Here is a 13948-nt window from a genome sequence, read left to right on the forward strand (position 1 = left end):
TGAAAGCCAGGATCATTTACAAACTAACTACAGAAATATTTCAAAGATATGGATGAATTTAGAAGCTTCACATCAGTGAGTGTACATGCTATTGGGCATGAAGTGGTTTGCTCTGTCCCATCATTAACAGAGGCACAGAAGAGAAACTATCCATAGTAAAAGTGTCAAGGGCAATTTCTTTGTGCAAAGACAACAATATAGCAGTAAAATAAGACCAGGAAAATGAAATAGATTCTGGAAAAGCAGTACACTGCAAGGTACATCAGAAATGGTTTTAAATTTAGATCCCTTATCAAATGGTTTTATTTTAAAAGCCACGTTGAAAAGTCAAACCTCAAGAATGAGCCATCTGCAAAGGACTTGTCTCTGTCAGAAGCTCAAGTTGCCCAGCTTGCCCCTCAGGGCAGCAGTGATCCTGAGGTTACAGTCCCATCCAGCAACCTAGTGAAGCTTATAATTAAGCTTATAATTAAGTCACGTTAATTTCATTCCAAGTTATCCACACACCTTTGCTATTCCACTGAGCAGGAGCAGAATATAAGCACGGTGCTCAGCTGAAGGCAACATTCCCTCCCACTTCAGCCTCGCAAAAGGGTCACAAAAGTCTGCAGCAGCATCTCTGCACAACTTCTGTGGGCAAGGTGTGCACACCTGGCACGTGTGTCAGGGCAGGGAGGGAGGAGGAGGACAGGGGGAACAGGCTGACACCTCCTGGGGTATGAGGATGGCCACAGTGCAGCACAGGCCAGCAAAATCCATCTGGTCTGCAAGTCTGCAAGGGGAAAAATAGCAGCTGGTTGAGATTAAACCAGCCCCAGGCTGATGGAACATGTGTCATGGGGTGATGAGAGAACTGGAGAGGTAAGTGAATTCCAGACCACTCCACAATCTGCTTCATCAAGAGCAAACTAAATTAAAAACAAAGAGTTTGAGCAACAGGTTTGTTTTCCTTTGCCTTGGTTTTCTTTCATATTGTTAGTTAAGACTAACAATGAGTTCACAGTTGAATACAACACAATTCAAGTCTTCATCCAAAACTGGAGACTGTTTAACCCATTCCCAGTATATCCCAAGTGCAGAGGGGACAGAGTGATCAGAAACCCATAGCTAAATAACTTCTGGTGTTTCATTTATTAAGCTTGTACTCATTTCAATTTTTATGGTCACAGAGGAAAACCAGAACCATTTTGCTACTTTTAAACCACAAGAAGATGGAGAGTTCTGATAGTCCCAGTCTAGGAGGCACTGCAAGCTGCCAAGGAGACTGAGGAAGTCCAAGTGAAGAACTGAGTCATGCATGACAATTCAAGTCCTGGCAGCAGCACATGTCTTAGGACCAGGGTCACCAACCACTTGGTAGCAGAAAGCTGAAGGAGCATTTTAGGATGCTGCAGGAGTGAGGCCTTTCCATGGTGATGCAGATGAGCTAACAAGGAAGGCTGCCAGCTTTGCTGGAAACCTTGGTCTTCGCCTTCTCATTTTTCAAACTTTACTGGCAATGAACACTACTGTGTCAAGATGATAGTTTTGATCAAAAACCTCATTGCCCAATGTTATTATAAACAAGCAATGAACTGTCACTGCTTTTTTATATCTTCATCAATCCTTGAACTTTCTGGGCTATGATCAGAATGGAATTTCAGAATAACTGAGCAAATTGGGTAATGACAGTTTTTAAATTTTGAAATTAAGTATGTGGGTGTTCAAACTCTTCTGAGCCTGCACTGTGTGGTACAGAGATACTACTAATTTTTAAGCAACTACTTTTTCAGATGTATATGGCATATTTCCTTTCAGACACTGGAATTTTAATTAGATCCCCTGTGATTTGCTTCCAGTTTTAAAATGAAAAGCAATTAGTTTTCTACTCTATTCAAGGCTGGGCGAAGCTTTTAAAACAACAACAGGGAGAAGGGGAATTTCTACTTTCCCTAAAATTTCCCAGCACTGCTGCCTCTGCTGTAGATGAAGGTATTTTAATAAGAGAAGCCTGAGTGCAATGGTCTCGTTCACCAAGGCTGATCGAAACCCTATTTATTCTGCAGCAAAGGTAGATTCCCCTGTTGCTCCAGGGTTACAGTTGGCTACTACTAAACCTGAAATGCCTCTGTCTCAAGGGAGGCTGTTACACAGAATGATTGCCCATTAGGTAAATCAACACAGCAACACCAATGCCAATAATTCAGGCAGGAACCTTTACATCTTCCAGACACAGAAAGAAGGATGGAGCCAAAGCATTTGTAAATCCACTACCTTCCAAATATGAAACCAGACCTTACAGGCAATGACAGTCTCAGCTATCCCTACAAACATGAACGATACTCATCAGATAGGTTATGAACCCCAAAATTCACATCAGAACCATGCTGTAAAACCTACTTCTGAGAGCCATAATAATTAATAAATAAACACAAAAGCTAAGTTTTTGTGGTCTTCTATGCAGGATATTCAAATTATTTGCTGAATATTAAAGCAAGCAGCTGAAGATAATGCGCATGCTACAGAATTAGATGCCTTCCAGCACACACAAATTCCAAGATTATGACCATATTTAAAGCACCCTGTGTACCACCAGTCTCATAAACAATGAATGCCATGGTGCTCTCACAGCACAGGGTCACAGCATGATGTGCTGATGAACCTCAGCTTTGATAACCAGTGCAGGATCCAGGGTGGGATGTTATATGCCTGCACACTCCAAAAATAAATAAATAGGCACCTCAGCAATAGCCATTTTTCTGCCAGAAGGTGGAACTGAACTTGCAGTGTAGTAGCAGAATCATTTCATTCACAGTGCTGCCTGTGAGCAGCTCCCTCTGTGTGCCACTACAGATGGGAGCAGGGCTAAGGTCCCAGCAGTGACAAGTGCCCCCACTGGAAGCCAGAGAGCAACCCTGATAACTTACAGCTGTGGAAAGTAAATTTTAAAATAGCCTGAGTTTCAATTTCTCAGCTGTAATTACCTATCTCTTTACTACTAAATTATAATGTATCTTCTTTAATTTTAAGCTTTTTGATTTAAAATATAATCTGATGGCAATTTAGTTATGACCCTTATGGTGTAACCTCTTTGTTATTTTCAGATTTTTAAAAATGGATTCAAAGAAATAGAACAAAAATAAGGAATACACATGTACCTCTTCCCCCTCTCATTTCAAAACAAAAAGAATTTAGAATAAAGGCAAAACTTTTAAACTTGCATTCCTAAAACTGGCCACTACAAATCTGGGAGACTACACCAGCAGAGTTACCTCCCCATGAGCTCTTTATGCCAAAGTACCAGCTCATTCTGGAAAATGCTGATTCAGACAGTCTGAAAACTGATCTAGCACACTTAAGTGCTCCTAATTAAGAAGTGACTTCATGGCAGGGGTCAAAATGTTTGGATGTACTTCTTTCTCAAATCTTCAGAGCTCTTTAAGTAACTTTTCTTCTAAATTTTCCAGGACATGAAGTTGCCTGGCATCTTGTTGGGATGCTGTTTGAGACAGTAAGTCTCTGTGCCTGGATCAGTGCTCATGAGGAGCTAGGTTTGCCTGACAGAGAGACAGCTCTCCTAGATCTCACCCACTGACTTTCACATCATGTACAGAAGAGTAACTATTCCTGACATTACTGCCATTTATTTATTTTAGTGTATTTAGTGCATTGTATTTTAGTGTATTATTTTAGTATTTTAGGAATTTCTTTTAGTGTGGTGTCTGAATAGAAACATTTTAGAAAGCTTGTCTGCATGTTTGCTGTTCCTTTGATTTGTAGGAGAGGCTCAGAATGGGCCTTAAGAAGACAAAAGTTCAAGACAAAAGAGGCTGGAGGGAGGCACCAGCATTTCTTAGTAACTCATCACTGCGTGTGCCTGAACAAACAGACTGACAGATTCTGTTCAAATACTAAACAAATATCACAGCCTGTTCTCAAATTCACTCCTCATATATGATATTTCTTAAGAAAATATTTGTGACCGTACTCTAAATTTCATCTACTTTTGTCTCTTGAATAAATTATTTTTTTTCCCAAGGAAGACTCCTAACTATAGTACTGGTAGAGAACCCAAACTACCATAAATTCATCTTCCTGTGCACTGCTGGCTACTCTTGCAGGTAACAAAGGATGACCTTTTTATTAATAATTTTAAATCCCATATACAACACAGGGGAAAAAAAAAGGAAATATTTGAAAATTACTGCTAAAGTAAGGTGGCACACCACTGAGTAGTTACTCTTCCTTTCAGAACACACTCACATACTTCAAATAAATTATAAGCTTGTAAAGCCTGAAAAAGCATCAAAACCACCAGAAGAAACTTAATTTTTTAATAGAGGAGAAAGGCAAATCAAAAGAAAATACAATATACATCTTTTTATTATGAACATTTCCGCATTTGTTTTCTGACCAATGATCACGTCAATATCTTGTTGCAATCTCCCAAGCATTTCTTTTTCTCAGTTAAAAGGCTTGTAGAGCTAACTTAGAATTTAGTGAAACCAACACATATATGAATTCCCAGCAAAAAGCACAATGTAACTAAGTGGAGAATCTCTACCAAAAAAATGCCTTGTTTAAACTAAATTTTACAAAATTATTGCTACCATAACCACACACAACAGCAACAAGGGTGTTTGAAGTTGAAGGAGATGGTCCTATACACATTTTTGGCCCTGCATTTTCTTTCAGATTCTGAAGCAGAAAATTGTTTTAATATACCATCTGTAAGATTTTGTTAACATTTTAATTTGAAAATCATGGGTCATTTTAGAATAACAACAATGTACTTAAAGCATCTTCTTAGTTTCCTATGACTGAGCTTTCTATAGCATCCCAAGAAAATGTGGCAGATTTTTATGAAAACTTAAGAGTGAATGAGGCTTTTATGGGCATCCCTGAACAATAACTTCAGCCTTCTTTTTCCTTTCAGCAGGCTGGATATCACCTCTCGGGATGCAAAGCTCTGCAAACAGAAGCAGATGGCTCCTTCTAGCTGAGCTACCATCAGTTTGCTGTTCTTTCTCAGCACTGCCTCCGTTTCAGTCTCCAGAAAGCATTTACAGAACATACTGCCATGTAGGAGGAAGACAGTCTGATCATAATGAAAACAACATTCCCTGTCTCACACGCAGCACTGACGTGTTTCCAGGGAGGCTGCACTGCGGGTGATGTGCCACAAACGTTCCAGCTGTTTCCTGCTACTGACTGGTGCCCATCAGGGACGTACCTGGAGCCCAGTCATCCTCTCTGGCATTTTGAAATAGCAAAACCAAAGTCATCACACACCATCTACCTCCCCCAGCAACAAAAACAAGGGAACATGCTGCTCAGGCAAGCTGTTGAATCTGCATGTGTGATCCCTTCTGAAGAATTATTCCTTCTTTTTCTGTTGGAAGAACATCTCCACACACTTCACTTCAATGACTAACAAGCCCCTGCCCATGTGCTCTGAAACGAGCATTTCCCAGCTGCTGCCATGGTAAAACTGGGAGCAGTGTCAAAAAGAACTAGAACTCCCAAACACCTCACGCTGCCATGAGGAGCAGACAGAGACCGTAAGATGGCACGCTGCACAGCTGCCGGGCTGCCGGAGGCACGCGGAAACAGGCAGGATGTTCCTCCTCATGAGAGCTGCAGTTAAATCACTGCCACAAATTAACCATGCTCAGAGACTCAAAACAAGAGATTTACTGACATGTATTTATCTAATTTTATTTGGCTTTGATTTCCATCTCAGGCTCTTTTGCAGGATGTAAGAGGATTGAATCCCCCAGGAAGAGTGGAGGATGGATATGGAAGCAAACTAGAAAGTGCAGAACATAAAACATTTATCTTGAAACTATAAGGACCCTCTTACAAGTTAGAGAAGGTGAAAAACTACAGTCAGAGTGTAGGAATGTGCCCCCTATGGACAGAGTGACAGAACCTTCCTTTGACCCCCAAAAAGGAAAAAAACAGAACCTTCTCCCAGTGATCAGGTAGAAAAGTCACTGATAGGACCTTGGGGCTGTCAAGTTTGGGGACAGCTAATTGGCCATAAGCCAAAAGGTCCTGCCTGGGCCATTTAGTAGAAAAGGACAGAACAAAGAAACCAAATCACTTTTGTGAGGTGTCTCTACCAGGAGCACAAGCTTGTGGCACCTGGATCGCTTTGAGTTTGTTATTTTGCCTTTATTAAACCGTTTTTGTTCCTGACGCTGTCACATCAGCCTCCTGCTCCTTTTATGCCTCCTAACGAATGCTGAGCTATTCTGGGGTGTAGCGTTGGGGTGTTGAGAGCTCATCAGATCGGCTCGAAACCCCCGGGCAAAACGCTACATCAGAGTAATTTCCATAGGGCATACTTTGGTGCTGAGTATCAGTATGTCCAAACTCACTGCAATGAGTGACTGCTGATGCTTCCAGGTGGAGCAGTCCTAGGGAGTTACCTGTGTGTCCATGAAGAGGGGAATGTGGCCGTGGCAGAGTTGGAGATGTGCTGGATGTTACAATCAAACTCTTCCTGTTGCTTGTCCGACAGCTGAAAGAAAGGAAGATAAACCAACCATTAGGCACGGTCATATGGACAACAGCACCTCGAGGCAGGTCCTGCAGAATCTCTTTCTGCTAAGGAGCAATCTCTCAGTGTTTAGGGTGGGATTTTCTCATACTCTTGACCTCAGTAGTGATCCTGCAAAGAAGGAAATGTACAGGGAAGAAAGGTACTTTGTCAGCAGCAAGTGTTTCAACACTCTGGAAGCATTTGTTGCACAGGCCGCTGGAGATAGCTGGTAATTTATTCCTGATTCACAGTATATGTGCAACTCATGCTTTACAACTCACACAAAAAGCAAAAAACAATGTAATATAGCCCAGAGTGCCCTGGATACTCTTACCAATATCCAATGTAGCAAATAAATCCGTTACAATTATTGTCTTGGTTATAAGAAACTAGAGCATATTCCTTAGGGCAGAGTTAAAATTACAGAGCAAAGTGTTAGCACAGCCCAGCAGATGAGTGGGATTACTAATCAAACCTAAAGCCTGGGATCCAAAAATCTTTAAATCTTTGTGAACACATGTGGCAATACCAATGGAAAACTCTGCAAAGCCAGTTTCAGACACGCCTCCACCACATCAACTCCACTCCTTGCCATGACTTTGTTCCAGCAAGGAAAGTGACGCTTATTATGGGACAGTTCAGATTTATTTTTTCCCTGTTGGGAAAGCTGAGCCAAATGAAGAGAAGGATGTGTTCCTCCATTTGCCTCCCAGCTTGTGGCTGCTGGTAGCAAACATTTAGCTGTAAAGATGATAAAAGGAATCACAATGGGTGAGGGAAACATTTTTAAATCACGGTATATGTGAAGAAGAGCAGTTAGACAATTAAATCCCTTTGTGATTGCCACTTCTCCTGCTGTTTAAACAGAAGAAATGAAGTTGCCAGCAAAATCTTAGAACTGACCAAGCACTACAGCTACATACATCTATTCTCTATACCTCCAGCTTGCTTCCTCCACGGCACAAACATTCCTGCTTACTTCAGCAGTTCCCAAAAGATGTCCCTAGAATCCCACTGGTGTTGATAGGGGTGGGAGAGCAGCCAGGAGCAGGGAAAGCTGAGCAAAGGCTGAGGAAGGAGCTCTCTGGCCCCACTCCAGGGGTGCCCTGTGAAGCTCCACACTGGGTTCTCCGGGCACAGGAAAAGCCTCTTGCTTGCAGACCCCAAATGCTGACGTCTGCCAGGTCCTTCGTGCACTGCCTGATCTGCTGGAGCTGCCCAACAATAAACACACTCGGGCTGCCAAGAACTACAATTGAATGCAAAAGTATTTTGCTGCCACAGGATACAGTGCATCTGACTATTATTATTTGTAAGCTTATTTTATTGCTGTTCTATAGGAAACTGGAGAACTTGATGCAGAAAAAAATACAACTGAACTGCCAACTATAATAAACAGTAATAAAGTTGAAGCACCATTAACTGCTATTCAGGCTCTTTAGTGTACTTAAAGCATTCCTCAGAATTATCCAACTGATTCCATACAATCTCCATTTACATTCATGTATTATTCAACAATAGTCCATCCAAAAACTGATTGCCATTGTGCACATCTCATGGAAAAACTAACAGCCCGATTTTAAGAAGCTTAAAATCCCAGTTCACAGATATTTTTAACATGTTTTCAGTTACACTATTCCAGTAATTGCTGAGAAAAACCCAGAATATTCAATTCCAACATTAATACCAGATAATCATTGTTTACATTAGCACAAAATATTTCTTGAATCATGAAATTCCTGAGTATCCTAGTATAATATATATTACTATGTAAGAAATAAAAAAAAATCCTGGGTATTTTAGTATCAAATATAATGTAAGAATTTAAGATCTTGCTCAATCAAAACCACTAGTACAATGAGAAAACAGAGCTCCACTCTCTACAGTTTTATCTCTTTGCTAAAGAGAATTCCTAAAGCACAATTTACCACAGCAATGTCTGGAGCTGACTATGGAAACTTGGTATATTTAAACCACAGCATAACAGGGGAAGTGAACTGTCCCAAAGTCAGAGCTTTTTAACTGCTTGCCTGCATTTTCCCAATTGAACAGAGTTTTATAAACCAATTTTCTTTGCTGTCTTTGCCAATATAAGGAGCCAAAAGAGAAAGGGTTAAGGGGATGGAGAGCAAGCACAGCTGAGACCCCTTAAAATAGGTCAGGTTTACACAAATGTACCCAGAGGAGGGAATGGCTTGGAGTGAAAGCCTAGCCCAAGTTGGGAATAAAACATTAATCTCTTTGCACCCTCAGCATTGGATAACTTTTAATTTTCCTGGATCTCCCATCTGCAAAAGACAAAAACCACTTGGGGCAGTTTAGCCATTGCTATGACTTATGTGTGTTGGCAATAAGGCAAAACTTAAACACAGAGTAAGAACACAACACCCAACTTCTCAAATTCATGTTCTATGTTGAGAAAAATACACAAGTACAATCACACTCTCTACTGGTGGAAGAGAGCTCTCAGCATACAGAGAAAAAGCTTTTAACGGATGTAGGAATCCTAGAGGAAATGCAGAACAAGAGTGATGAAGTTCTGGTAGGCACTAAAACAAAAAAGGGCGAAGGGAGGAGGTAACAAGCAGACTGCAGAGGGATGACCTCTCCCCCCACAAGTCACTATGACAGCATTTGAGCACCTCCTAAAGAACAGCTAAATACGAAGGAAGCAAAGCTGGCTTTAAGTAGGGCTTAGTGCCAAAGAAATTCAAACCAATCAATTTAAATGTTGGCAGAAGCAGTTCCACTGGAAAAAAAAATTATTTCCTTGAAGGTTCATTTTAGCCAGACAGACCGTGCTCGGCTCAAAAGTGAGCTACCAGGCCAAAGATAATGAGGAGATCATATTGTTAATCCTTTAAAATGCATTAATTATTATTTATTAACACTTGTGAATTCTTGAAACAATACTGTATGTTTTCTTGCTCAAAAATTAATTCAATCTACATAAGAAAACAGGAGTAATAGGAGAAAGTAAAAGGGGAGAAGGTTGGCTGTATCTTACTTTTTAACTCGGAAAAAAACCAGTTTTTAACCAGTCCAGAGAGATTCAAGCATTATTATTTGTTTATAAGCCAAAGTTTTGCTGTTTTCATTAAACACAAGGTGAGCCCTGCCCTGAACCTCCTTTTCTCTCACAATTTGCTATGAGTCTTGTTAACCTTTTTTTTTTGCCTCAGATCTCACTTCATCATTTCAGAAAGTAAATCCCCTCCAGGTCTTCCAGCTTAGGCAAAACACAATTTTAAAAGCACAGAGTTTCTGTAGGGCCCAGAGCTGTAGGGCTGAGCTCCAGCCCATGCAGAGCTCTGGAGGTGCTGCCCTCCCTTCCCTGGTCAAACCCCCACACAGCCAAACCCGCATCTAGAAACCTGTGAGATCACAGGAGCACCTCGGTATAATTCTAAAAACACATAGTAAAATGGATATCTTACACTGAAACAGCTGAAACAATGCCTTTGGATCACTATGGAAAGAGAGCTTTTGCTCTGTTTCTGGAGTTAACTTCGCTGCCTGCAGTAAAAATATCGCTTGTTACGTGTACTGAAGTGTCCCCAGCGCGTTCCTGAAACTGAACCCCGCAGGACATGGGACGGCTCAGGTAACTGGACACTGCTTTTGGACCCACTGCAATGTGCCCCCGAGGCAGCACCCTTGCCCAGAGTTATTTCTGAGCACATTTGGCCTTGTACCTGCGACCTGCACGCAGCCCCCAGCTCTTCATCTGCACCCCAGCCAGCCTCCTAAATGAGCACCACGAGTGCGCCTTGTTTCATGTGCCTACTCAGTCTGAAAAAGAAATCAATGACTCAGTTTCAGCACAAATCAATATTTGATTCTTTGTTTTAGCAGTTTACTCAGGGGACATCTTCAACTCACCGAGCAAAACTGATTAATGCCCAGGAGGCATCCGTGTAATGAAAGCGAGGGCCACAGAAAAAAACAATGAAAATACAAATAACCACCACTATCATCACAATTTCATAGTGATGCTGGTTATTATAAATGAATAATGATAAGGAAGCTTCTCAAAATCCATCTGAATTTATAGGCCTTGAGGAATTTCTCGTAGCTGAAACTGCTGGAGTATGAAAGTAAACAAGATAACACTGATTGCATGAGCCTTCTCATTGACTTGGACAGAAATCGACTTGAAGAAATACTTGGAAAAAATATAGCTTAAATCACATTCTGTTTATTATGATAATTATTCATGAATGCATTTTATTTATAGTCGTGATTTGTCACAGAATCACTAAAATTGGAAAAGACCTACAAAATCATCAAGCCCAACCTTCGACCAAAAATTTTTATTTCAGAATTTCTTAAACTGCCTGAGGTTGTCAGAGTGCCAGACTAACTCCTGCACTAACTTCTTTCAAAACAGCATTTCAGAAGCCAAACATCAGACTTGTTCCAGATTTGACACTCCATTTAGTGACTTCAAATCCCAATGAATTGGGATCCAAATTCAGAGCAGTCATATCTACTAAAGTTATTTGTGGTTACATATTTTCCTAAAATGTAATATCACCTAACCAAACTTCACCAGATTCTCCTCTGATATTACAGAAGTTTGGTTTCAGTTGATTTGCTTTACAAAGAGTTCTTTATGAGAAACAGACATTTTGGAAATGAAAATAAGTATTTAAAATTTTTATTCACAATGACAGAAAATTTACAAAATCCAAAATCTGCATGTCAATGAATGCAGCAGCTGCACAGCAATGTTAACTAGATGTGGAAGTTATCGTCTTAATTATAGTAATTCAAAGATGGAAGCAATTTTGTAAGCTTTAGCACCACCAACAACAGGGATAATTAGTTCTCTAAAATAGATAAGTAAGCATCTGGTTCAACTGATTTCTTTTTTTTTTTCCACATTCAAGAATAGTTTAAGAATTATTCATCCTAGAATAACTGGGGGGGAAAAAGTGTTGTTATTCATGGTGTAGGTTTGGGGGGTTGCATATTCCTACAATAAACACTTCTTTTGTTGTAAAGAAATACAATTACACACAGTTAAGATACAAAGGATGGAAGCACGAGTCCAACAAGCAACTTCTGAAAGGTTGCAGGCAGAGTCTCCACCACAACAGACACAGAACTATCTTCTTCCCAACATCACCTAGGAAAACTGCTTTTTATTTCCTGCCATTAAAGTCCCAGGAGCAAAGAAACATCCTGAATTTGGATTCCTTCCTGGTTATTTTGTCCAGACTAAACAACTAAGGAGCCTTTATCCAGTGCATCTCTGGACAATCTGTACCTGCCATTCACTCCTTTAGAAGATCAATCACTAACTCCCATGATCTTGAGACTGGATTACAGTATTCCTGTTTCCACCATCTTTCTGAAGAACTTCAAATAGGATTTAATTTTCGAACCTAAATAAAAACAACAACAAAAACCAACTGCCTGAGTGCAGGGTCCTCTTCCACAAAAAGTTTTCTACAATTTAATTACTACAAACACAGTAACAGATACAAGTTGTTCAGCAAGCCAGCAACCACTCTAATTTGCACTGTCCATTGTTTTGAATGAGAGAGAATAAACTGGACAAAAAAAGAAGAGCACAGAGGAAAAAAGATGCAGTCAACTTGTGAAGTGTGGGTTGTACTTCTGTACAGATATCCAGAGAGTGTACAGGGGTAAAACACACAAAGGACATCATTTTCCACAATGCCACCACACCTTTCAGCCTGCTACCAAACACATTAACCGAGGTGAGCACAGAGTCAAGCAATGCAAGACTTACAAAGCAAGGAGTAAAATGAGTGCAGATGGTTCTTTTGTTTTAAGGAAAATTAACATCTTTGTACTTAGGAATTAACTTATTGCATGAAAGACCATTTTCCTTTCATCTAAACCAAGCTATATGTTAGACAAGCCCTCCTACTTCATTTAGGGCTCGAATTGAAGAAGCAGCATCACCGCAAGCTACGAAATTACAAAAGAAAGGGCTGGAATTGCCAGTGAACACCAAATTTATGTCTAATTTGCCTAATGCTTGAGGCTGGTGCACACCTGCTTACACCACTCTGTATAGTCCAGACCTTTTGCATTATTAACAACATAGGAACAACTCTGCAAAGCCAAACAAAATGAGATGTCACAACAAATTACAGTGACTAGTACAGCCGTTCTCAACTACACAAATCCACTTTATTCTGAACACACTCCAAGCCTATCTTTGTTTTAGCATAAAAGAACAAAAGTAAGAAAAAAAATCTCTGATTATGGAAGAGAGACCCCAGAATAAATATAGACATTATTTAATGGGCAAAACCATAAAACAAACCTTCTGAAGCACTCCTATCTCCTACTTCAGTTGTGTTATACATCATACTGCCATGAAGTTACATCACAAAGTGTGAAAGGCTGATGAATGAAATGCTAAGCATAACTGTATACTTTCATTTCTCATTTCCTCCAAATCTATTATTAAATGCTTCACATAGCATAGCTGCTTTTTAAATAAGTCTCTACTTGGCAATACTCACGGAAGCTGGTTTATCACATTTCTTTTCCTCTAAAAAATACAAGCAAACAAATTCCAGAATGAAATGACAAAGTGATTTTATATTGTTTCAAATCCTCTAACCATGGAGTGTGCAATTACATACAGGTGTGCAATGTAACAAACCTACCCTAGACACTCTCCCCAAAGATGCACCCAGGAAACAAAGCAAATGAGCTGAAAATGAAAGAAAGTTTTTCAGGTTTAATGTAAATGTTACATAAAATAATACAAAAAACTCATTTGGTTGCTTTGTAGCACACAACACGAACACAGTTCTCTTCATTTTGTTTCAGAGCATTTTCTTAGTTTAAGAATCAAAAAATGTTACAAATTAGCTCATTACCAGCTACCTGCGGTTCCAAACCTCAGCATGAGGATTAATTACTGATCTAATTTTAAATCTATTCTAACAATACACTATTCTAGAATTAATCTCCAGACTGTCCAGGGAATTGCCTCCACTGCACAGAACACAGATTTTCACATGGCCGAACAGTAGAGTAATAACCAGGATGGCAACATTCTGAACAAGACTAGGATGTTTGCAAATTATTTGCACATTTTAAAAATAAAAGTTCTTAAGGTGCTTTCTGAGCTCCACTGGAAAGGTTTTGCTCTGTTGGTAAGACTCTTCTTCTCCAGCTACGGAGACTAACTGAAGAGTGTCAGGGTTTGTGCTTGCTTGGCAGAATGTTACACTTGTGATGTGTTTTCCTCCCAGCTGGAACTACATCTCTGCTGTGGCTTCCAGACAAGCGCTGGGCCGTGCTTCCACCCTTGGTGCCTCTGCTATTTTGCACATAAGCCTCACTTACTGCCATCCTCAGCTCTGCAACATCAACTTCCTTAAGCATCACCCAGCATATTTAATTTGCAAGCAGCTTCCAGCATCCCAG

General features: G+C 40.2%; 1 protein-coding gene across 16 annotated transcripts in view; it reads right to left on the reverse strand.

The window, feature by feature from the left end:
• MAST2 (microtubule associated serine/threonine kinase 2) overlaps positions 1-13948 on the reverse strand; it is a 215899-nt gene that overhangs the window by 60056 nt on the left and 141895 nt on the right. For all 16 annotated transcript variants that reach the window (XM_038144782.1, XM_038144784.1, XM_038144781.1 and 13 more), the window contains one exon: positions 6414-6505. In XM_038144782.1, the coding sequence (XP_038000710.1) occupies positions 6414-6505 (92 nt within the window). The remainder of the gene's footprint in view (positions 1-6413; positions 6506-13948) is intronic.

The sequence above is a fragment of the Motacilla alba genome, chromosome 8 (assembly GCF_015832195.1).
Source record: "Motacilla alba alba isolate MOTALB_02 chromosome 8, Motacilla_alba_V1.0_pri, whole genome shotgun sequence".
Lineage (NCBI taxonomy): Eukaryota > Metazoa > Chordata > Aves > Passeriformes > Motacillidae > Motacilla > Motacilla alba.